Source organism: Puma concolor, chromosome E2 (assembly GCF_028749965.1).
Source record: "Puma concolor isolate L17-30 chromosome E2, mPumCon1.1.hap2, whole genome shotgun sequence".
In the NCBI taxonomy this organism is placed as follows: Eukaryota; Metazoa; Chordata; class Mammalia; order Carnivora; family Felidae; genus Puma; species Puma concolor.
This window is the reverse complement of record NC_141681.1, coordinates 27,990,205-28,014,329: the sequence shown is the minus strand read 5'-3', so window position 1 is coordinate 28,014,329 and position 24,125 is coordinate 27,990,205. Positions and strand designations below refer to the sequence as shown.

The window sequence follows — 24,125 nt, the reverse complement described above, 5'->3', positions numbered from 1 at the left end:
ACACTCCCAGCTGTCCTGTGGGTGCCTCCAGGGCCAGCCGACAGCTGTAAACTTCAGGGTGCCAGGACCCCAGCCTCACAGGTTGGCCGCCACAGAGCCCACCTCCCTCCCCAAACCACTCCCCCTTCTCTGAGAGGCCTCCAGGGACAGGACTGGAAGGGCAGCTGCCCTGTCCTCCAATGAGGGCTCTGAACTGTGTTCACTCCCTGCAGGATCCCCCAGCACTGATCCCTTGTGCTCCTTGGCAGCAGCCGGTAGATTCGCCCCACTTGGAGAGGGGGCCCCACTGAGCCCCTGTGCAGTCCCCCTCGAGGCCAAGACCAGGTACAGGCTGACAACCCCCACGGCGGGGGGTGGGAGTGGGGAGTTACTGAGCTTGTGGTTGGGGTCCGGTAGCCCTGGGAGGAGGCTGGCACCCACCTACAGCTGGTCCACTTAAGGGGCAAGGCCAGGACCGAGGGGAGCCAGGCTAGCCCAGCCCTACCGGCTGTGGCTCTCAAGCCTTTGAAGAGCCATCGTTTCCCATCTTCTAGGATGGAGGCGATAACATGTGTGGGTGGGCCAGTTGTGACAAGGGTGGCCAGGGGGCACTGGACCTACTCGGTCATGGCCTTCAGGAGAGGCCAGGAGGGCTGTGGGTGACCAGCTAGCAGTGTGGAGCCAAAGGCTCATCCCCATAATCTGACCAGGGCCTCACGAGACCAACTGAGACCACACTTGTGTAAAAAGGTTTTTATTTTAAGTAAAAATGGCTAAGCTTCCAAAAGTTCTTAAATAGGATTTCAAAGGGGGGAAGATGTCAAGAGGCCAGTGAGCAAGGAGAGAGCCTGGTACCAGGCAGATGAGGGGAGCAGCAGAATCCCCGCCCACTGGCCTCCTGCCAGCCATAAATACAGGCCAGCCCTCAGCGGGGAGGGCCGTGCCCCTATGTACACCTAGAACACTATGTACATGTCCAGCACAGGGCCCGCGTGTGGCCAGGGCTGCCCCAGGGTGCCCACCAAACTGCCCGGGTGTCATGGTTCCTGTGCCCCCCGGGGGCTCCTCAGTGCACCCACTAGAGACGGGGCCCGGCAGGCAGGGGAGAGTCAGACCAGGCTGGGCGAGAGGACCACCTTCCCGCATACTCCTGCCCTCCCCGTGAGGGCCCCCTGATGGCCCGGGCCTGCCAGGCAGAGTGGGCCATCCCTACCCTTCCGGCCTGTGCCACTTGAACCCACAGCCACGGACGAGAGACACCATTTCCTTCTGAGCATGTTTCTCATCTCTGAGTGGAGACGGGATGGAAGAGGTGCCTCCACCCTGGCCTTTGCCTCCTAGGCTCCCAGTGCTACAGCAGGAGCGGGCCAGCAAGGCCTCACGACCCAGTCCCCGTTCCGGTAGGGTGGACACGTCCATCACACAGGCACCGGCCTTGACTTCCCTGCAGGAGGGGGAGGAGGGGTTCGTCAGCCTCTGTGCATAAGGGCAGGAGGGAGCCAGGCAGAAGCGCACAAACAGCAGGCAGCAGGACGGACCCAGCCCTGAGCAGCCATCTCCCCGGCACAGCCCTGCAACCCAAGATGGCCAGGCAGGTGGGCAGGTAGGCCCGGGCCACTGGCCCCACACTCACCTGGAGACTCTGCAGCCCCAGCCGTCAGGCTGAAATCAAAGCAACAGGCGTCTCACTGGTGGGCTTGCCTTGGGCCAGGACTCCCCAGGATCCTGCTGCCCCTACCTCTTTGCACTCTAGCACCTGCCAGGCCCTTCTGTGAGTGGGGCCAGGCAGGGGGCTGGAGCTCTGCATTCCAGTCCTACGGCTGGGCCCTGCCCCCCACCCTCCCTAGGAGCCAAGGCCCAGAACAGGGGGTTCCTGGCCTGCTTTGGAAGGTGTGTATTGCTGGAGCCCTGCCTGGGAGAACTGGGTCCTGGGCCTCAAGTCAGTAGCCCCGCTAGGAGCCCGAAGGGCTGCTTCCTCCTTACACTATTCCCTCTCCAGGGAGCCTGTGATTTCCCATCTGTGAAATGGATCTAGCACAGTCTGCCCTGACTACTTCCCAGGGCTAGAAAAGGTGGTAAAACAGGTTCTGGATGGGTTTTATAAACTTAACCAAAAAGGAAAACAAAAAGTCCATTCAGGCAAGGGCAGTCCCGTGGCTATCTGCCCGTAGGGGAGGCTCACCCACCCACCCTGGCCCACTCCCTAAAGGCTCACCCAAGGGCTGCAGCTTCCTCCGGATGGAGCCTGGGCGGCTGGTGGTCCCGGAGCTGGGGGCTGAGTGTGCTCGTGCCGAGGGCTGTGGGGTCTGGCAAGCCGGCTCCCACTGTGGGCAGGGGTGAGCAGGTGGGCGGGGGCCGTGGTCCTGGCTCCCCGCCTCCACCGTGCTCAGTTAGTGCAAGAATTACATGAGATAATACATGTAAAGAAGAAAATGAGTTATAACTGAGCACCTGTGTGCCAACCTGCAACCCCCCCCCCCCCCCCCCCCGCCGGCAACCAGCTGGGGACCTCCCCAGGTTATCTCTGAGGTCAAGGCTCCCAGGTTCAAGTTCTAGGTCCACCCCTTTCTGGCATCTTCCCCTCTCCTGCCGCTCTAGGCCGTCTCCCATCCCAGATCCTCCTTCCTGCCCAAGATGGGCCCGTGGCAGTCACCATACCTCCAAGTGCTCCTGGCTGGACCAGGACCCGAGCTCTGCCCTGCGGGACCCAGGGCCCAGCTCCACAGAGCGCACCCTCTCTGCAAACTTCAGGGAATACAGCGTCTCGCTGGTGTTCTTCTCCACGGGGGACACCTAGGGGACACGAGAGCTCACTCTCCACCCAGGCCAACAGGCCTCCCTGACAGAACTGGAGGGGGCAGCATGCTCACTGACTGAAGCTGCAGAGGACGAGGGTGTCCCTTCCCCGCACAGCCTGATGTATGGGGGCCACAGGGGGAGGGGGTCCCTGGTCACGGTGCTGGCCAAGCCCGACACACGAAGGGCCACCCTGCCTGGCCAGCCGAGGCCCTCACCTGCACCACCATGAGGGTCTTGCTGTCTCCACTGAGCGAGTCCTGCAGCAGGTAGGTGAGTTTGGAGTTGCGGAAGGGCACGTGGCCCTGGCGGGAGCGCAGGGCGGCGATGACGTCCCCCAGGGCTGACAGCGACTTGTTGATGTGCTGCGCCTCCCGCAGGCGGCTGCCCTCAGCCCCTGACTTGCCCACACGCTCCGAGCCGGCCAGGTCCACCAGGTTCAGCTTCCCTGTGGGGAGGGTGCCGGGCAGGTCGAGGCCGCCCCAGTGGGGGCAGGTGCCAGGGGTCTTCGGCCAGGCCGCCCGGCGCCCTCACTCACCCGTGGTGCGGAGGCCCGTGCTGCAGTCCACCCCGCGCACCGTCACGATGAGCAGGGCGTGTGAGCGGGAGCTGTGCTCGTTCAGGTTGGTGAACTCGGTCGTGCGGTTGGTGTGGCCAAACTCAAACACCTGGCAGGGAGCAGGGAGGGCGGAGGCCCAGGGTTTGGAGTGAGGTCTTCGCAATCACCCTGTCCCCGAGGAGGCTCACCCTACGCACTTTACAGAGGAAACCTGCGGACAGGCTGCCTATGTCCTGCTCCCGCCCGGCCCCACTTGCGCGTGGGGGCCTCCCCGGCACTTCCCTGCCTCCAGGTGCCCCGGCCTTGCACCTTGTTGATGTCCTCCACACTCTGCACCCGGAACTCTGTCAGCCCCGGCACGTACAGCTGCCCGCTGCCGTCTGGGCACAGCCGGATCTCCAGCTTCTCCTGGGGCTCCTGCCCCAGCAAGTCCCTGTGGGGACAGACGACACGGTCACTCACTTCTGCCTCTGCTTGCACTGTACCCCGCTCCCCCATCACACCCTGAGGAAGCCTTCCTTAACCACAGGGCTAAGCCCCTCTCTCCTCCAGCTCCTCCCCTGCACTCAGTCTGCTGAGGGGCAGAGGCCAAATGTTCCCCCCAGTCTTGTAGTAGCACTACTCCCGTCCCCACGATGCACGGAGCTCTTGTGGGCAGGGACCCCCAAGTCCCTCACTCTCACTTATCACCACCTGGTGCAGCCTGCAGGGAGACTGGGTAGACTCGGCAGGAAAAGCAGCACCTGGGTCTGGTCTAGGGGTCCTGGGGGGACTGAGAGCAAGGCCTTCTCCCTGCCGCCTCCGGTGTGGGGCAGGGGCCGGGGACCACCCGATCCCTGGGCTGATCCGGACCTGTAGCCCTGACTCCGACATTCGTCACACACAGCTCTGCATGGCCCCGCGGACCACAAAGCCACCGGGCGGGCCGTGCCCTGCGCCAGAACCGCCCACCTGAGGACCTCGTTGTAGATCTCGGCAGCGCTGACGGTGATGGTGTAGTCCCAGTCGGACGCCTTCTCCTGCACCTCGGAGAAGAGCAGCTGCAGGGCCCGCTGGTTGATGCCTGGGTTCTCAGGGGTCCCCTGGGGGCAGAAGCAGGGCCCCAGTGAGCCAGGCCTCTCCCCACCACAAGGGGGGGCCGTGCAGATGCCCATGTGGTGTCTATGGCGACCCCTCACGGGCCAGCCTCCCAGTCCGTGCCTAGTGGTCCGCCCCAAAACGCCCTCCACTAGCTGCAAGCAACTTCATCGCCTTGGGCCTCAGTTTCCCCACCTTTCCACGGCACTGCCCTGTCAGGACCAGCCTGAGACGTAAAGCAGAGGACTGGGTGAAGCACCCGACGCGGCCCTGCACAAGGGGCCACTGAGCACCAGGTGCACACCTGGTCCTGGGGGGCCACCTGGGAGGGAGCACTGGGAACCTATGATCTCCGTGCCACCACCTACAGGGTGGCTCACATCAGGGAAGCCATGAGCTGGGCTCTGTGGGTGACAGAAGGGGGGCACAGGCAGAGACACATGTGCCCTGAGGTCAGATGGGCTGGCTGGCCCTTCTAGAAAGAAATCTGGAGTCTTCACCTGAGCGGTCACCTCCCCTTAAGTAGCCCACCCACGCCCCTTCCCGTCTGTTGCTCAGGCCTCCTTGCCAGGCCTCAGTACCCCTAGCATGTTCCAGCCTCGCGGCCTCAGCCCTGCTGTTCCTGGTCCCTGGTCCCCACACACCCCCATGGCTGGCTCCAATGCCGCCTCCTGGGGAGATGGCTTTATCTTCCCCACCAACACCTGATCTGATCCCTCCCTCACTGCTGATTCCTCATAGTCAGCTTTAAGTTTTCTCCCTGGCACCTGCCAGGACACACAGCTCTATGTGCTGTGAGCACTGAAGCCTCCCCACCAGTGAGCTGGCTCCCGGGAGCAGACACTCTGTGGCCAAACTGTGCCCAGCGCCCAGAACGGCACCTGATATACATGGGCCTTGGCAGGCACTGCTGGAGGAGAGATGTTCCTGGGGGTCACCCCAACTCTGAGCACCCAAGATAGGGTTAGGAGCCCCCCCAACCCCCTCGCTCCCCCACCTTGCTTGGCCTGGCCCCCACTAACCAGTCTTCACGAATCCCAGAACGAGGGCAACAGTGGGGCCCAGACTGGAAGGAAAGAGCCATGATGACAGCCTGTCACCTAAAGGTGCCTGTCTAGCCTTCTCACCCCTCTCCTCAGACACTGGGACGCCTGTCCTCACCCCTTCCCAGAGAACCACACAGCACCCTCTCAAGAGCCAGGCACATGCTAACAAACCAAAGGGCGGCCTTCCATTTTTACCTCTGGTTGAAATTCTTCCTCCCCTCAAAGCTCCCATCTCCCGCTGCCCTCCCCAGAGGGGGCTTGGCCCCAGCAGCAGAGACTGCCCTCCTCCATCCCCATACCCCAGGGCCCAGCATAGGGCAGCCATATGGCAGGATCCTAATAAATGCACATGGGTGAAACAAAGGTCCATCCAGGGAGATGCAGAAGCGGTCTGCCCTGGGCTCTAACCTCAGGCAGAGACCCCTCTGGTGCCAGAGCTTGTGGGCATTACACCTGCCCCTCCAGAACCACAGGGGTCCATCCCAAGTCCACCTGAGCAAGGTGCCCCTCTCTTCAGGCCTGGTGCCCCAGGCTAACACAGATAACCACCAGCTCTGCTCCTGTACCAAACAAAACCCGCAGACACAAGGACAGCGACAGGGTGGGGTCCTCACCGAGCCCCTGCCCTGTGCAGCGGGTACCCACCTCCATCGTGTAGGTCTTGCCGGCACCCGTCTGGCCATAGGCAAAGATGCAGACGTTGAAGCCGTCAATACAGGAGGTGATCAGGGCTTGTACCTCCTGGAACACCTGGGGAGGTGACATGGGATGGAGATTGCAAGCCCCCCCCCGGGTCACCCACCATTTCCAAGTCCAGCCACCTCCCCTGACCACTCTCTCCTTCAGTAACAGTACAACGCATATTGTTACTGGCGAGTGGCTCACTGTGGAAGAATTTCTGACTAATAAGTCACAATAGGCATCAGTCGAGCTGCCAAGACTGAAGGGAAGACAGGGCAGTGCCTGCTGCCCAGCTCTGGAGCTCAGGGGCCCCCACCTCTACTTCTCCGGCACCAAAGGAGTGCTCAGTGAGTTGAAGGCAGAGGCCAGCGTGTGCCCGGCACCCAGAGCCCTGCCTGTACACCAGCAGACAGGGTGGGGCAAAGGTAAAGCTCAGCACAGGGACAGAAGGGCACAGGCAAGACAGCCCTGGCCGGTCAGCCAGAAAAGAAGGATGCTGAGACCACATGGCTCTCACAGGCCAAGGGTTCCATAGTGGGGCCAAGGAGCAGCGGGGGAGTCCCTAGGCAGACCTACATAAGTGCTCCCGGCTGGAGAAGCAACACCCGCCAGGGTCCTGTGGTTGGGCGGGGCCACGTAGGTGCCACAGGCTGTGCATGAATCTCCCTCCCTGCAGAGGCTTCAATCTTAGCTTCCCACCCTCTTCTCTCCTCCAGTGGAGGGAGCAAGGCATCCCAGTGCCTCACGCCTCCCCATCGTGTCTTCCCCACTCTTATACTTCTTTTGGTCCATGCTCCCATCCTCTCTCCCTGTGTGTCCCCCCACCCTCCACTGCTCTGTCCCTTTCCCCATAGGGCCACACTCACGTCCTGCTGTGAGGCCCGCGGGGAGAAGACCTTGTCCAGCTCAAAGGACACAGGCTTTCCTTTGTGCAGTAGGTGGATGATGGAGTCATCGTCAGCATCGAAGGTCACAGCATTGGTCGCTTCGGGTCCTTCTCCGTCCTCTTTGGTGACTGGCCTGACACGAGCAATCACCCGGATATTCCCTGGATTGTGTGGGGGAGGAGAGAAGGGTACAGGCTGGGTCAAGATCAGACTGCCTCTACACTGGCATCCTCTGGTGTCCTGAGCAACCCAGCGGCTCAGGAACCTGCTGCCTTCTAAGCAAGGCCCCCCAAGGAAAGGTAGCCCACAAAGCTGTGATCACTCACACTATCATGAATTCAAGTATCAGTACCCTTTCTTCCTGGGCAAGCCAGCTGAGAGTGGGAGCTTCACACTGGGGACAGGGAGGAAAGGTCAGTTGTGGGGCTCAGGCCCTGTGCCCAGTCTGGGTGGGATACCAAATGGACACTCTCTCTATGTGTCTGGACTTCAGTTTTCTCTATACGATAGGGCTTGGGTCCCAGTAAGCCAAGAGACTTATGCTGTCATTCTAAAAGGACACCATGGATGCCAGGACAGGGCTTGGGAATCAGGCAGATAGAACCAGGCAAAGAGGCAGCCCTGGGGTGTGTGGGCACATAGATCTGATCGCTTCAAGCCCTTCAGTGGGATCTCAGTGGAATGAAGAACAAACTCCCCACTACAGCCAGAATCTTCACCTTCACCTGTACACTCCACCTCACCATCCAGGTCCAAGGTCTGGCTGCACCTCCTCCGGGAAGCCCCCTGACACGCTCGACTGTCAGACACTAAGGGGCTCTGAGAGCCCCTCCCTAGCCCCGGTAACAGGGGCAGTGTTGAGGTTCTCTGGGTGATTAACGATCACTGCTGCCCCAGCTGAAGTGAGCACCGTGAGGCCAGCGACAGCATCTATGTGGGCTCACGGCCATGTCTCAGTGTCTGGAACAGCACCTGGCACACAGCAAGCACTCCCTAGACCTTTGTGTAGCAAACAGGTACCCTCAAGCTTGGCCAGGCCGTTGGTCAGAACAAGCGGCATACCAACCACCCCACCCAGTGCCTCAATAGCCCACCCGGCCCCCTCGGGGCCCAGGGGTCACCTGCCATGGGCACTGGGGTGAGGGCTTCAGAGTTGGACGGATCCAAGTCCAGATCCAGGGCAGACTGTTTACTAGCCATGCGGGTTTGAGCAAGCTCCCTGACTTCTCTGGGTTTCCGGATCTACAAAGACGGAGCTACAGCAGCCCCTTGGTGGCAGGGCACAGCTCCAAGGAGTGGTGCTGGGCTGGGGGGAAGGGCTGCATCACCTCCGAGCCAGCTTGGGACCCCTGTGCCAGGGCCCCCCAGCACCCCCGGCGGTCACCTTTCAGCCGCACGAGCTCATTGTGGCACTTCTTGCGCAGCTGCAGCTCCCGGCGGTACTTGCGCAGGAGCTCCTGGTTGTTGCTGTTGACCTCCTCGATGGCTTGGCCGATCTGGTGGGGGGTGCGCGGCGCTGTCACGGGCTGGCTCCACCGACCTGGCTTACCACGCTGCCTGCCACCTCCCCACCCCCACCCCAGCAGCTGCTCACTGCCTCCCGCCCTGGGCTGAGTACTTGAGGTCCGCTGTCACAGGCCAACTCTATCCAATAGCCCCTGTGGGCATGTACTGCTGCCAGGCCCATTTTACAGAGGAATAAACTGAGTCTCAACGAGGCTTATTGCTCTGCTGACGAGCAAACAGCAGGACTCAGCCCTCACTTCACAGCACTAGCACTTGACTACAACAAGATTCAGCTGGACCCATACTCCAGCTCTACCCTCATCTCAAGTAGCTGGGGGGACCTAAGGCAACCATCTCAGTCGTCGAGCCTCTTTTTTCTCCTCTGTAAATTGGGGAGAACACCATCTAATTCGCGGATCTGTAGGACTTGGTAGGTACGGACCTCCACGTTACACTTCATGAGGGAAAGGACCAAAATGCAGACCGCGCATGCATATGTTGCCCTTCGTTGGGTAAAAAGGGAAGTGTGCACGTGCACGCAAATACATCAACAGGCTTCATCATGCTCAGAACGCTCGGGGGGTAAATTCTGACAGACATCCGCCTCTGGGGAGCAGGCCAGGGTGGCAGAGAGAGGCCCTTCCTTTTCTTCTGATGCTCTTCTGCATAGTTTGAACTTTCTACCACGTCCATGTATTATTGACATAATTTTTTTCACAGAAAGAACTATTTTCTATTCCCAAAATATATCAGTCTCTCTACCCTGCAGGACTGTTGTACAGATTCAAGGAGCTGACAGCTATAAAAGGCTTAGCACGTAGGAGGCACTTAAGAGACGCTGGCTATTCTCATACTGTACAAGTATAGCTTAAAAAAATCAAAACTAACAGATGTAAGAATATGTGCAGCATGTTTGAGATATAAGAATACATGTAATATGTTTGGTTTAAAGCATCACAATAAGTCAAATACCCAAATACCTGCCCCTGACCAGTGTATTTTTCAAACAGGGTCTGGGGGTGGCAGTGTGTGGGTGAGGCAGGGGGGCTACTGTCTGGGAGGCTTCACTGCATTTTGGAATGGAGCCCTGGGCTCCAGGGCCTCTCCCAGCCTCCCCCGTCCCCTCAGCCATGAGCTGCACTCACCTCGGCCTTGACGCTCTTGAGAGCCTCCTGCAGGAGCAGGGGGAAGCCACGCACCTGCCGCTTGAGCCCATTGTAGTCGTTGGTGAGGGTCCGCAGCGCTGGCTGCAGCGTCAGCAGGTTAGTCCGGACACCTATGGGGACACAGAGGTATAAAGTGGACAGGGGGAGGGGCTATGGCACGGGGCAGGCCAGGGCCCGGCCAGCCGGCTCACCTGCCAGGTTCTCATGCACAGCCTTCATCTCCACCTGGGCTCTGGCAAAGGCCTCCTCGATGGCCCGGTTCTTGTCCTCCTCCAGGGACTGCATCTCCTCCAGCATCTGCCCGTGTGCCCGCTCCAGCTCTGACTCGTACATGGCGATCTGATGGCCAAGACCAGAAGCTCAATGTGTGTGGGGGGGAGAGAAGCTCAGAAGGGGTGGGGGGGGAGAGCCAGAAAGAAGCCCCTCACCTACCCCACAGCCCACGTGAGCAAACACTGACCCCTACATGTACACATAGACACACACATACACACACAGACACACACACACAGGAGAAGGGTAGATGGCCATCTCGCTCCTCGAAAGGTCTGGGAGCTCCGTGCAGCTACTTCCTTGCATTACCCCCGGCACCAGCCTGGGTCCTGGCACGTAACAGATGCACAAGCTACAGGCCCCAGGAGGGCAGGGGAGAGCACTTGTTATACAGTAGTGACCAGGGTTCCTTTCTAAGAACGTGTGCGCTAGACCCTGTGTGAGGAACCTTTAATGATTATGGCTCTGAGTCCCACTGGGAGGGGAGTTCTGCATCACATCATTTTACAGATGAGGAAACAGACACTAACAAAACTTGGCCTTGGTCATGCAGCCAGCAGGGAGAGAAGGGACCAGAACCCAGGCGCGTCGGACCCCGGAGCGCTGACCCGCCATACTGTGTTGAAGGCCCGCCTCTGGCTTTCCAGCCGGGCGTGCGCATGCTCTCTCCAGCCGGGCGTGCGCATGCTCTCCCACAGCTACGCGCGCCCCCGCAGCCCACGCACCTGTGCCCGGAGCTGCGCGGTCAGCTGGTGCGAGCTCTGCAGCTGCTGCTCCATCTCCTTCAGCACCTGCCTCTGCATGGCCACCTGCTCCTGCAGGTGCTGGTTCCGGGCCTGGGACTCGCTGAGGGCCTGCTTGGTCTTGGACGACTCCACTTCCACGGTCTTGATGACATACTGTGAGGGGAAGGAGGGACGGGCACGTGGCGGCGCGTTGGTGCCTCGACCTCACCCGGGGGTCCTGAGACGCGACTGGCCTTGGGAAGGGACGTTCAGGGACATCCTGCCAAGAGCCCCCAGAAAAAACTAGAGAGGCCTCGAGGTACTGGCTTTCCAGGATGCTGCAAGGGCCTCCTGGAATGCTCTCATCTAATTAGCCCACCAAGAGCCTGGCTGTGGCCCCAGCCTGGGCACAGGACAGACAAGAAGGGCAAAGATGAAGGTAGAACCTCGTGGTGCATCACATCCATGCCTGGCACGCACGGGCACCTCAAGCCTCAGTTGCCAGATGCCCGCTACGCGCCTGGCCCTAGACGGCAAGGAGAGGAAGGGGCAAGACTAAGGGCAGACCTGCAATGATTCCTTCAACCACCTGCCCCTCCTCATTCACCAAGACGCTTAAGCCCCTCCTCCGGGAGGCCCCGCCCTGGGCGCGGGATGGAGAGGGCGCTCCCAAGGCCCTGCACGTGGCCACGGCTCACCTTGATTGGCGGCGACTGGGCCCGCAGGCTGGCGATGGTCTCGTGGCTGTCCCGGAGGCGCCGGCTCAGCCTCTCCTCCTCCTGCGCCTTCTCGGCCAGGCAGTCCTTGAGCCGCAGCTCGACCTCCGCCAGCCGGTCGGTCTTCTGCTGCACCTCCAGGTTCAGCTCCGACAGCATGCCCTTGTTCTCCACCACCTCCAGCTGCAGCTGTGACAGCTTGTCCCGGAGCTGGGCGCTCTCCTGCAGGCAGGCGGTGGCGAGCGACGCCGGGACCCAGGGAAGGACAGACAAGCGGGCAGGGGTCACTGTGAGGAACTGGGTCACCGTTGGGGACTGAGCCCTCTGGGACCGGGTGGGGCCGGGGCCAGCCCGCTCACCTGGCTGTGCTCGCAGCCCGCGCAGGGGGCCACCGGCTTGGCCCGCAGCTCCTGCAGCTCTGCCTCGAAGCGCCGCATCTCCTGCCTCAGCCGTTCATTCTCCACCATCAGCAGGTCCCGGTGCTTCTCCAAGTCCGTGCCTCCCTGCAGACGGCCGGAGCACAGGGGACACATGTGAGGTGGAGAGGGTTACCAGGGCAGGGGAGACAGGAGACAGGTGGGGAGAAGGAGAGGGAAAGAGAAAGGCGGAGAGGGAGGGAAGAGAGCAGGAGCTCCAGAGGGAAATGAGAAGACAGGAGGAAAGGGGAGCTGGAGGGACGGACTTCACCCCGCCCCGTTCATTCTATTTTCCTGAGTGTGAAAGTAACAAGAAAGTCGTATTTATACACAGAGATCACACTCCTATTTTACATCAGCAAACGAGAATTAACCTCCCTCCCTTTGGGGGTCACATGACCTCTGAGGACCTAGTGAGTGGAGACAAATATTCAGGGAGCATCTCCCAGGCAGGATGGCAGTCTGATGGGCACACGGGCAGCCCCGGCTTGGGCTGGAAGTGAGGGCCCTGGAGAGATGGGGTCGCACATCCCATCTGGAAGGGTCAGTCTGCATGAGACCCGGCCAACCCCCGCCTCCCCCGCCCACCTTAGGATGGCAGTGTTGAGCCTCACCAGCTCTGATCGAAGGCGGCTCACTTCCTGGGCTTGGCTAATGAGTTTCTCCTTCAGGTTTTCCACCTGCCAGCACAAAGCCACAGTCACGGTCACGGTGAGCCTCTTGTTCCTCACCTCCAGCCCACACCCAGGCCTAATCTCTCAGCCCCAGCCCTCCCTGTGTTCAAGCATCAGGCCACACCTGGGACTCCAGGTGACACACACCTGCCCCATCCCAATACCCTTCAGCACCCTCTCCCACTTCAAGACCCAGGTAGCCTGGGCTCTCAGGAAAGTCTGGGGAGCAAGCAAAGCAGAGGTGACCCGTGTACCACCAAGCCCACACCAGAGGCAGCTCCCTGGGAGACTCAGAAGGCTGACCTCAGGACGCCTGCCTTGCATCGGCCCCTGCGTCTACTTAGGTATTTGTAATTATATATATATATATTTTTTTTTTTTCTTTTTTCCTTAAAAAGGCTTCCAAATTGTATAAACTCTAGGCACTACAAAACCTGGATCAGTCCTTGCCCAAGTCCTAAGTTTTTCCACTTCAAGTGGTTCCTGGTGAATCTGCCTGTGGAGACAGGTCTGTCAGTGACCAGGGCACATCTCAGACCTGTGTCCACCCCAGCTCCCAGCCTGTCTTGCTGGAGAGCCATGGCCAGCAGAGGCTATTAGAAAGAGGAGGGGTGCACGGTCTGTGAGGAGGCAAGGGTGGCCTGGCTCAGCCAGAGCCCAAGGCGGGGGCAAGCACGATGCCAGTTCTGAGAGTGCACATCCCAGGATGGCGACCCTCCCCTAGAGCTGTCCCCCCGCTGGCCATCCTCCTCGCAGGCCCCAAACCCTGGTTCTCTATCAGCCCACCTGCAGGAACCTCTCGGGAGATAACTGCAAATGCAGCCAATGACTTTGGCACCAGCATTCATTAGAGCATGTTTGGCGGTTTTCTTGCAGAACATTCTATGAGGACCATACCCTACCATACCTCACCTTGAGAAGGCACAGTGAGAGTCAGACTCACTCGGCGGGGGCTTAGGAGAGGTGGGTTTTACACAAGTGGACCACGAAGCGCTAGGTTCTTATTACTAAGCGACAGGTGACAAAGTCCCCTGCCTGCAGGGGCCAGCCAGGGCCAGGTAAGGCAGGTGAGGGGCAGTGCAGGATTGGACACCTGCTATCCACCCCTAGGAGGCAGCCACAATGCACTCCCTGCAGGCCGCGGCCAGAGACATGCAGGCCCACGTCTCCAAACGTCTGACCTTTCAAGACAGGCCAGATGTTGGGATTTGGGGATATGTCAAATCTCCCCACTTTACATGGCTGAGATGTCATCAACAGTGTGTGAGTAGCATGGGCAGCATGCAGACCAGGCCTGTGCCACCTCCGATGCCCCCTTTTGCTGAGACCCTGGTGGGAGGAGCACTCAGATCCCCCGGCTTTAGAGGGGAGTGAGGGACACCTCACAGAAGGCAGCCTTTCATTCCTTGGTGGTGAAATCGGGACTAGCGTGAATCCCCAGCATTAAGGGAATGGTTACGCAAGTTATGGCGTAGGTACACGCAGACTAGTGCGTAGTCGTCACGGTTAGGGTTAGCAGAAGTTTTAAGTGACTTGGAGAAAGGCTCCCGGACATAGTTAAGTCAAAAGTCTGAAAACAAAATTGCGAATGTAACACCAAGAAGAAGTCGTCTCTGGACTGTAGAATTCTGCCAAATTCTTTATGCTTTTCAGTAACTTGTAAGCCTCAAAGAATACGTACTCCTCTCACACACACTCCCCCCATCCTGATATAGGTGGGTCTACCTCCTTTTGAAAGGTTGAGTCCCCCCACCCCCATTCCTTCCCTCAGAAAGCACTCCAGGAAGATCCACTTGCACTGAACAGGTGCCTCAGACAGGCTGCTTCCTCAGCACCGGGCTGGGTGTGCTGAGACCTCGCCACCAGCACTCAGCCCCAGATGCAGCGAGAATGGGGTTTTCCAAGTGCTTACTTGCGGGGTCAGGACGCCTGCCTGCCACCTGCCTGTAGCCCAGGCTCCTGCTCCTTTCTTGCATCACAATCAGAACTCTGCGCACTCCTAGGCTCTACCTGGAATTTCTGAGGGGTGCCCCAAAAGGAGGTGGCTACAAAATGGGGCAGGCTGGGGTGAGGGTGAGGGGTTGAGGAAGAGGCTATAAAAGACTCCCTTTGTCAGAGATGTCAGACAGTCATCTCCTGGCTTGTCTAGGACAGCGGGGGACATGGCCCACCAACACAGCAGTGTGGCCTGTCAGGCACCAGTCACCGCTGTGGTGCATGGTGACTGTGCCCCGGCAGGCCAGCTGCATTTGGGGCTGAGAAGTCAGGATGTATGCTGCTCAGGAGTGGGGCCATTGCCCTCTACCCAGAGGGGTCTATTTCAGGAGCGGTGAGAGCAGAGAGCGGGGTGCTGAGGGTGAACCAGAGCAGCGAGGAAGGCCTTCCACAGGAGAGAGCCCCCAGAGGCATCCTGTCCACACCCGCCCGGGCTCTGAGTCAGCAATCGTGCTGGCATCTATCCGCAAAGAGGGGAGGGACCTTCTCTATTACTCATCATAAGCCCCGACCCCGGCAGGTGACCAGCACACAGTAGACACCCAATGAACACTAGAAGTGACAGCAGACAAGCGGCATGCACACTCCTGAGGGCAAAGAGCCAGGCCGAAGGGGAAGCAGGTCCCCGGCAGGCTGCTGTGATGGTGCCCAGGAGGGTATGATGTCAACCCCAGGGCTGACCAAGGGACCAGGCTAGATTTGTGCAACGTCCCTTCCCAGGCCCAGGCTCCTTGTCAGCTGAAGAAACTGGGTCATGGGCCTGGTGCACAGGGCCTCAGTGGGAGCGGGGAGCTGGGACCCATCTGACACAAACCCACATTTCCATCTCTCAGCAGAAGTGGGTTCAGTAGAGGGTGGGGCTGCCCTGCGCAGGTCTGTGTTCTCAGCTGTCTGCTCCCATCAGTGGAGACAACCTGCTGATTACCTCCCCACCTCCCACCAAGCCTGGCTCTTGATCACCAGCTGTCTGTCCTCTGAGGAAAAGAGGGCTCTCCCAGTGGCGAGACCAAGGCGTTGCTGAGCTGAAAAGGCAAGAGGTGCTGGGACCCAGAACACCCTGAGGAAACAGAGGCCAGAGGGGCGGCCCCCGGAAGCACCCCATCCCGTCACCAACACACTCCCCCTTCTCAGGACATATGGCTACATGACTGACTGTGCCCATCTGGCCCCATCCACCCTGCCCTGCCCACTGCCAAGTTTTCACATTCAGGTCCTTCTGCCACTGAGGGGCAGTCGGGCACAGGGGTTCTCAGGCCTGACTGCCCAGCTTTCTAATATAGACATCACCCTACTCGCTGGATAACCTTGGAAAAGTCTCAACTTCACCACGCCTCTTGCTTTCCTCATCAGGACAGTGAGGCTACCCCTACAAGGGCATTAAGTGAGATTAAATGAGATAACGTAAGTAAAGCGCTTAGGACAGACCCCAGCACACAGCGAGTTCTATTGTTAGAATAAAGGCCCGTGAGAGCAGAGATATCTGTCTGTAGTGTGGGTGACGAATTCCCAGTGCCTAGGACAGTGCCTGACACACAGCAGGTGCTCTGTAAACACATGTAGGAAGAATGAGTGCACAAGGGGCTGGGTAGAGCAAGGTCTGTGAGTGAGGCTGTCAGGCAGGGTGGGGCCAGGAGGGGTGCTAGAGGATGGGGCACCACTGGGCACCAGCAGGAGGACACTCACTTCTGCCAAAGGAAGGAGCTGCTGCAAGGCTCCAGGCATGTGGGTGCCACGTGGGACTGTCGGGCCAGAGGTGCCACGTCTTCCAATATATTCTGACAAAATAGGAATTCCAGATCTTTATGTGAACTTAACTAAGGTTTAAAAATAGGCAACTGGCTCTGGAAAACAGTGTGGAGGTTCCTCAAAAAATTAAAACTAGAATTACCCTACGACCCAGCAATAGCACTACCAGGAATTTATCCAGAGGATACAGGAGTGCTGATTCCTAGGGGCACATGTACTCCAATGTTTACAGCAGCACCATCAACAATAGCCAAAGTATGGGAAGAGCCCAAATGTCCATCAACCAATAAATGGATAAAAAAAGATGTGGTGTGTGTGTGTGTGTGTGTGTGTGTGTGTGTGTGTGTGTATACACACACAATGGAATACTACTTGGCAATAAGAAAGAATGAAATCCTGCCATTTGCAACAATGTGGATGGAACTAGAGGGTACTATGCTGAGTGAAATAAGTCAGTCAGAGAAAGATATAGGTTTTCACTCATATGTGTAATTTGAGAAACTTAACAGAAGACCATGGGGGAAGGGAAGGGGAAAAAATAGTTTCAAACAGAGAGGTAGGCAACATAAGAGACTCTTAAATACAGAGAACAAACTGAGGGTTGATAGAGGGGTGGGGGGGGTAATGGGTGATGGGCATTGAGAAGGACACTTGTTGAGATGAGCAATGAGTGTTGTATGTAAGCGATGAATCATGGGAATCTACTCCCAAAGCCAAGGGCATACTGTATACACTGCACATTAGCTAACTTGACAATAAATTATATTTTAAAAAATTAAATAAATAAAATAAAAATAAAAATTGGCAACGAATCTGATCAATAAAAAAGGAGGCCAATTAGAACTAATAAACTCAGCAAAGTCACAGGATACAAAATCATTACGTAAAAATCTGTTGTGCTTCTACACAATATCAATGGACAATCCAAAAAAGGAAATTTAGAAAACAATTCCATTTACAATTGCATCAGAAAGAATAAAATACTTAGGAATAAACTTAAGAAGGCAAAAGATCTGTACATTGAAAACTATAAAATATTGCTCAATAAATTAAAGAAGGCACTGATAAATGAAAAGACATCCCAGGTTATGGATTGACATATTGCTAAGATATCAATACTACCCAAAGCGTTCTTCAGATTTAATGCAATCCACATCAAAATTCCAATGGCATTTTTTGCAGAAATAGAAAAATCCATCCTAAAATTCATATGAAATCTCAAAGAACCCCAAATAGCCAAAACATACTTGCAAAAGAAGAGAAAGTGGGAGGTCGCACACTTCCTGATTTCAAAAGTTACTACAAAGCTACAGCAATGAAAACAATAAAGTACTGGCATAAAGACCGTCATACAGATCAACGGACTAGAATAGAGAATCCAGAAACAAACCCTCACATGTGTGGTCAATTGATTTTTGACACGGGTGCCAAGACTGTTCAAGAGGGAAAGGGCAGTCTTTTCAACAAACAGTGCCAGGAAAACTGGACGTCCACATGCAAAAGAATGAAATTGGACGCTTGCCTTACACCACAGACAAAATTAACTCAGAATAGATCAAAGACCTAAATGTGAAAACCAAAACTATAAACATAGGGGAAAACCTTCATGGCACTGGATTTGGCAGTGCTTCCTTAGATCGGACACCAACAGCACAGGCAACAAAAGACAAGATAGATAAATTGAGCTTCATCAAAATAAATAAAACCTTTTGTGTATCAAAAGATACCATCCACAGAGTAGAAAGGTGCTCTGTGGAATGGAAAAAACTATCTGTGAATCGTATACTGATAAGGGGTTAATATTCAGAATATAGAGAGAACCCCTACAACTCCACCCCAAAAACCCCAATTCAAGACAGGCAAAGGACTTGAATGGACATTTCTCCAAGGAAGATACACACATGGCCAATAAGCACATGAAAAGATGCTCAATATCACTAATCATTAGGGAAATGCAAATCAAAGCCACAATAAGATACCACTTCAACCCATTATGATGGCTATTAGTTAAAAAAAATAACCCTCAGAAAATAACAAATACTGATGAGAATCTGGAGACATTAGAACCTTTGTCCCACTGCTGGTGGGAATGTCAAACAGTGTACCTGCTGTGGAAAACAGTATGGTGGATTCCTCAAAAAATTTTAACTGGAACTACCATATGATCTAGCCATTCCACTTATGGGTATTTGCCCAAAAGGAATTCAAAGCAGGGTCTCAAAGAGATATTTGCACACCCATGTTCATAGCAGCATTATTCACAATAGGTACAATGTGGTAGCAGACCAAGTGTCCACTGATGAATGAAAGGATAAGCAAAGTGTGGTATATCCATACGATGGAATATTATTCTGCCTTAAAAACAGGAAATCCTGCCATTTGCAATAACATGGATGAACCTGGAAAGCATTATGCTAAGGGAAATGAGCCAGTCGCCAAAAGACAAATACTGTGATCCCGCTTATATTAAGTACCAGGAAGAGCTACATTCATAGAGACAGGAAGTAGAATGGTGGGTGCCAGGAGGAGGGGGGAGGGGGAAGTTAGTATTTAATGGGAACAGTTTCAGGTTTGCAACATGAATAAAAATGTGAATATACTTAATACCAGTGAACTATACACTTAAAAATGGTTAAGATGGGAGGGGGAGCCAAGATGGCGGAACAGCATGGAAGTTTTTTGTGTCTTGCATCCATGAAATACAGCCAGACCAACACTACACCATCCTGCACACCTAGAAAAATGATCTGAGGATTAACACAACAATCTGCACAACCTAAACCACAAAATTCAGCAGGTACCTGGCACAGAGAGGTGAACTTGGGGAGAGAGAAGCCGTGGAGGGCAGGGAGCCGCTTTTGCACACAGAGAGAGGATGGAGGCAGGGGAGGAGAATATGGGAAAAGCACCCTCCAAAAGCAGCTAAAGAGAAAGTGGAAAAGTGTAAACAGCCACAGGGACTGAACTAAGAGAGAAAAGAGAAAGAAGAGGGTTTAAATTCCATTAAGACTATAACAGGGGGAGCGCAGAGTCTGAAACTCTGCAGCTCGATACCTGGTGGTGCTCTGGTGGGAAGGGCAAGTCCCCAGGAGCAGAGTGGGGTCCGGGAGGTTCTTGGGCCACACAGAGAAAAGCGGTTCCACTGCTGGAAGGACATTTGGTAGAGACTGTGAGGCCCCCTGGTCCCAGCAGACCCCAGAGAACAACCACATCACTGGTGCTGGAACAAGGTCATTATGGGTGAAGCCTGGTGCCAGATGTGTGTTGTGATTTTCCATAATCCCTGAAACGCTGCTGCTACACTATCTCGCAAACTTTTTCTGGGGAGGGCTGGCACCTGGCCACACTGTCTGGGCACCAGCAGCAGGCACGGTCCCGCAAGCATTCCTGGGTGTGGCCGGCGCCTGGCCATTGCTCGGTGAGACCCTCTGCAGAGGGAAGAAGCAGGTCAAAGTCGCAGTCCCTCAGAAGAAAGAGGACGAGAAAAACAGCCACATCTGAGACAAAACTCAGGAGAGGGGTGCTGCCTGGGGCTTGGTCACAGACTGTGAAAAAGCGGGATGGGGGGCGTGGAGGGAAGCTGAAGACAAAGTACAGGTGCACGACTGCTGATCTGGGAGAACAGAGTCCCGATACTAGAGAATGGGTAGCTGGCTGACGCCATTTTCACCGCTCCCGCGCATGAGCATACGCACCTACAAGCGCCACCACAATCCACCCCAGTAAACTAAGCAGCGCCATCTAGTGAAGAACAGAGCCATTACACTAAGCCCCGCCCAACTGGGCCAACCTCGCTCTTCAGGAACACAAGTCTCTCCACCTGCTTAGTTTACGAACTATAAAGTGCTTCATAGTTTGACTTCTAGATGAAAATGAAGTAATTGCAGTGGCATTTCAGTCTGTTACCGGTCCATCTATTCAATTTTCTTTCTTTTTCTTTTTTCTCTTTTTCCTTTCTTTTTCTTGAATACAGAAAGAGAAAAAAACAATTTTTATTTTCAATTTTTATTAAAAATATTTTTCTTTCATTTTTTTCTACTATATTTTTTACTTTTGTGTAAATTTTTTCAAATTCTATTTTACTTCCATCATTTCATTTTAGTCTACTTCAGTGTATTCATTTTTTCAAATTTTCAAACAATTTCCTTTTTCCCCCCTTTTTTCTCTAACCTATCAAGCCACTTTCAACACCCAGACCAAAACACACCTAGGAGCTATCATCATTTATTTGATTTTGGGTGTGTGTGTTTAATTTTTTAATTTTAATATTTTTTTAATTTTAATTTTTTCTAACTCATTAATTCCTTTTCTCCCTTCAAAGTGACAAAATGAAGGAATTAACCCCAAAAGAAAGAGCAGGAAGAAACCACAGCCAAGGACTTAACCAACACAGATACAAACAAGATGTCTGAACCAGAATTTAGAATCACGATAATAAGAATACTAGCTAGAGTCGAAAATAGATTAGAATCCCTTTCTGCGGAGAGAAAAGAAGTAAAAGCTAGTCAGGATGAAATAAAAAATGCTATAACTGAGCTGCAATCTTGAATGGAGGCCACTGAGGCAAGGATGGATGAGACAGAACAGAGAAGTAGCAATACAGAGGACAAAATTATAGAGAATAATGAAGCAGAAAAAAAGAGGGAGATTAAAGCACGATTTAAGAATTAGAGAAATCAGTGACTCATTAAAAAGGAACAACATCAGAATCATAGGGGTCCCAGAAGAGGGGGAGAGAGAAATAGGGGTTGAAGGGTTATGTGGATAAATCATAGCGGAAAGCTTTCCTAACCCGGGGAAAGACACAGTCATCAAAATCCAGGAAGCACAGAAGACTCCCATTAGATTCGACAAAAGCCGACCATCAATCAACGAGGCATATCATAGTCAAATTCACAAAATACTCAAGCAAGGAAAGAATCATGAAAGCAGCAAGGGGAAAAAAGTCCTTAACCTACAACGGAAGACAGATCAGGTTTGCAGCAGACCTATCCACAGAAACTTGGCAGTCCAGAAAAGAGTGGCAGGATATATTCAATGTGCTGAATCAGAAAAATATGTAGCCAAGAATTATTTACCTAGCAAGGCTGTCATTCAAAATAGAGGAGAGTGAAAAAGTTTCCCAAACAAAAATTAAAGGATTTGTGACCACTAAACCAGCCATGCAGGAAATTTTAAGGGGGACTCTCTGAGGGGAGAAAAGATGAAAAAAAAAAACAACAAATAATTAAAGACCAAAAGCAACAAAGACTAGAAAGGACCAGAGAACACCACCAGAAACTCCCAACTCTACAAGCAACATAATGACAATAAATTCATATCTTCCAGTACTCACTCTAAACATCAATGGACTAAATGCTCCAATCAAAAGACATAGGGTAACAGAATGGATAAGAAAACAAGATCCATCTATATGCTGTTTACAAGAGACCCACTTTAGACCTAAAGACACCTTCAGATTGAAAGTAAGGGGGTGGAGAACCATCTATCATGCTAATGGTCACCAAAAGAAAGCCAGAGTAGCCATACTTATATCAGACAATCTAGACTTTAAAATAAAGACTGTACCAAGAGATGCATAAGGGCATTATATCATAATCAAGGGGTCTATCCACCAAGACGACCTAACAATTGTAAACATTTATGTTCTAAATGTGGGATAGCCTAAATATATAAATCAATTAATCACAAACATAAAGAAACTCATTGATAGTAACACCATATTAGTAGGGGACTTCAACACCCCACTCACAGTAATGGACAGATCATCTAATCAAAAAATCAACAAGGAAACAATGGCTTTGAATGACACACTGGACCAGATGGACTTAACAGATATATTCAGAACATTTCACCCTAAAGCAGCAGAATATACATTCTTCTCCAGTGCCCATGGAACATTCTCCAGAATAGACCACATACTAGGAAACAAAACAGCCCTCAACAAGTACAAAAAGATCGAGATATTTTCAGACCACAGCGCTATGAAACTCGAAATCAACCACAAGAAAAAATTTGGAAAGGTAACAAATACTTGGAGACTAAAGAACATCCTATTAAAGAATGAATGGGCTAACCAAGAAGTTAAAGAGGAAATTAACAAGTTCATGGAAGCCAATGAAAATGATTATACCACAACCCAAAACCTCTGGGACGCAGGAAAGGCAGTCATAAGAGGAAAGTATATAGCAATCCAGGCATTCCTAAAGAAGGAAGAAAGATCTCAGGTACACAACCTAACCTTACGCCTTAAAGAAGTGGAAAAAGAACAGCAAATAAAACCCTAAACGAGCAGAAGACAGGAAATAATAAAGATTAGAGCAGAAATTAATACTATCAAAACCAAAAACCAAACAAATAGTAGAACAAATCAATGAAACTAGAAACTGGGTCTTTGAAAGAATTAACAAAATTGATAAACCACTAGCCAGTTTGATCAAAAAGAAAAAGGAAAGGACCCAAATAAATAAAATCAAGAATGAAAGAAGAGATGGGGCGCCTGGGTGGCGCAGTCGGTTAAGTGTCCGACTTCAGCCAGGTCACGATCTCGCGGTCCGTGAGTTCGAGTCCCGCGTCGGGCTCTGGGCTGATGGCTCAGAGCCTGGAGCCTGTTTCCGATTCTGTCTCTCCCTCTCTCTCTGCCCCTTCCTCGTTCATGCTCTGTCTCTCTCTGTCCCAAAAATAAACGTTGAAAAAAAAAAATTAAAAAAAAAAAAAAAAAAGAATGAAAGAAGAGAGATCACAACCAACACAGCAGAAATAAAAACAATAATAAGAGAATATTATGAACAGTTATACGCCAATAAAATGGGCAGTCTGGAAGAAATGGACAAATTCCTAGAAACATATACACTACCAAAACTGAAACAGAAAGAAATAGAAAATTTGAACAGACCCATAACCAGTAAAGAAATCGAATTAGTAATCAACAATCTCCCAAAAAGCAAGAGTTCAGCGTCAGATGGCTTTCCAGAGGAATTCTACCATTTAAGGAAGAGTTAACACCTATTCTCTTGAAACTGTTCCAAAAAATAGAAATGGAAGGAAAACTTCCAAATCTTTCTGTGAAGCCAGCATTACTTTGATTCTAAAACCAGACAGAGACCCCACTAAAAAGAAGAACTATAGACCAATTTCCCTGATGAACATGGATACAAAAATCCTCAAGAAGATGTTAACCAACCGGATCCAACAATACATTAAAAAATTTACTCACAATGACCGACCAAGTGGGATTTATACCTGGGATGCAGGGCTGGTTCACTATCTGCAAAACAATCAACATGATTCATCACATCAAAAAAAGAAAGGACAAGAACCACATGATCCTCTCAACTGATGCAGAGAAAGCATTTGACAAAATACAGCATCCTTTCTTGATATAAACCCTCAAGAAAGTAGGGAAAGAAGGATGATACTTCGAGATAGTAAAAGCCATATATGAAAAACCCAATGCTAATATCCTCCTCAATGGGGAAAAACTGAGAGCTTTCCCCCTAAGGTCAGGAAGAAGACAGGGATGTCCACTCTCGCCACTGTTATTCAACATAGTACAGGAAGTCTTAGCCTCTGCAATCAAACAACACAAAGACATAAAAGGCATCCAAATCGACCAGGAGGAAGTCAAACTTTCATTCTTCACAGATGACATGATACTCCACGTGGAAAACCCAAAAGATTCCACCAAAAAACTTCTCGAATTGATTCATGAATTCAGCAAAGTTGCAGGATATAAAATCAATGCACAGAAATCGGTTGCATTCCTACACACCAATAATGAAGCAACAGAAAGAGTAATCAAGGAATCAATCCCATTTACAATTGAACCAAAACCCATAAAATACCTAGGAATAAATCTAACCAAAGAGGTGAAAAATCTACAC

General features: G+C 53.1%; 1 protein-coding gene across 8 annotated transcripts in view; it reads right to left on the bottom strand.

Moving 5' to 3' along the window:
* Positions 1 to 717: 717 nt before the first annotated feature.
* The window catches only part of KIFC3 (kinesin family member C3), a 77,383-nt gene continuing 53,975 nt past the window's right edge, over positions 718 to 24,125 (bottom strand). For 7 of the 8 annotated variants that reach the window (XM_086689319.1, XM_086689322.1, XM_086689325.1 and 4 more), the window contains 16 exons: positions 12,442 to 12,507; positions 11,771 to 11,914; positions 11,394 to 11,633; positions 10,696 to 10,869; positions 9,889 to 10,036; positions 9,677 to 9,807; positions 8,410 to 8,521; positions 7,005 to 7,186; positions 6,103 to 6,207; positions 4,286 to 4,416; positions 3,644 to 3,767; positions 3,314 to 3,443; positions 2,994 to 3,223; positions 2,638 to 2,772; positions 2,195 to 2,303; positions 718 to 1,423 (listed from right to left, as the gene is read on the bottom strand). In XM_086689319.1, coding sequence (XP_086545445.1) covers positions 1,398 to 1,423; positions 2,195 to 2,303; positions 2,638 to 2,772; positions 2,994 to 3,223; positions 3,314 to 3,443; positions 3,644 to 3,767; positions 4,286 to 4,416; positions 6,103 to 6,207; positions 7,005 to 7,186; positions 8,410 to 8,521; positions 9,677 to 9,807; positions 9,889 to 10,036; positions 10,696 to 10,869; positions 11,394 to 11,633; positions 11,771 to 11,914; positions 12,442 to 12,507 — 2,187 coding nt within the window. In that variant the 3' untranslated portion in view covers positions 718 to 1,397. Of the gene's footprint in view, positions 1,424 to 1,612; positions 1,642 to 2,194; positions 2,304 to 2,637; positions 2,773 to 2,993; positions 3,224 to 3,313; positions 3,444 to 3,643; positions 3,768 to 4,285; positions 4,417 to 6,102; positions 6,208 to 7,004; positions 7,187 to 8,409; positions 8,522 to 9,676; positions 9,808 to 9,888; positions 10,037 to 10,695; positions 10,870 to 11,393; positions 11,634 to 11,770; positions 11,915 to 12,441; positions 12,508 to 24,125 lie in introns of all 8 variants that reach the window. The other variant, XM_086689320.1, reaches the window with a different exon arrangement.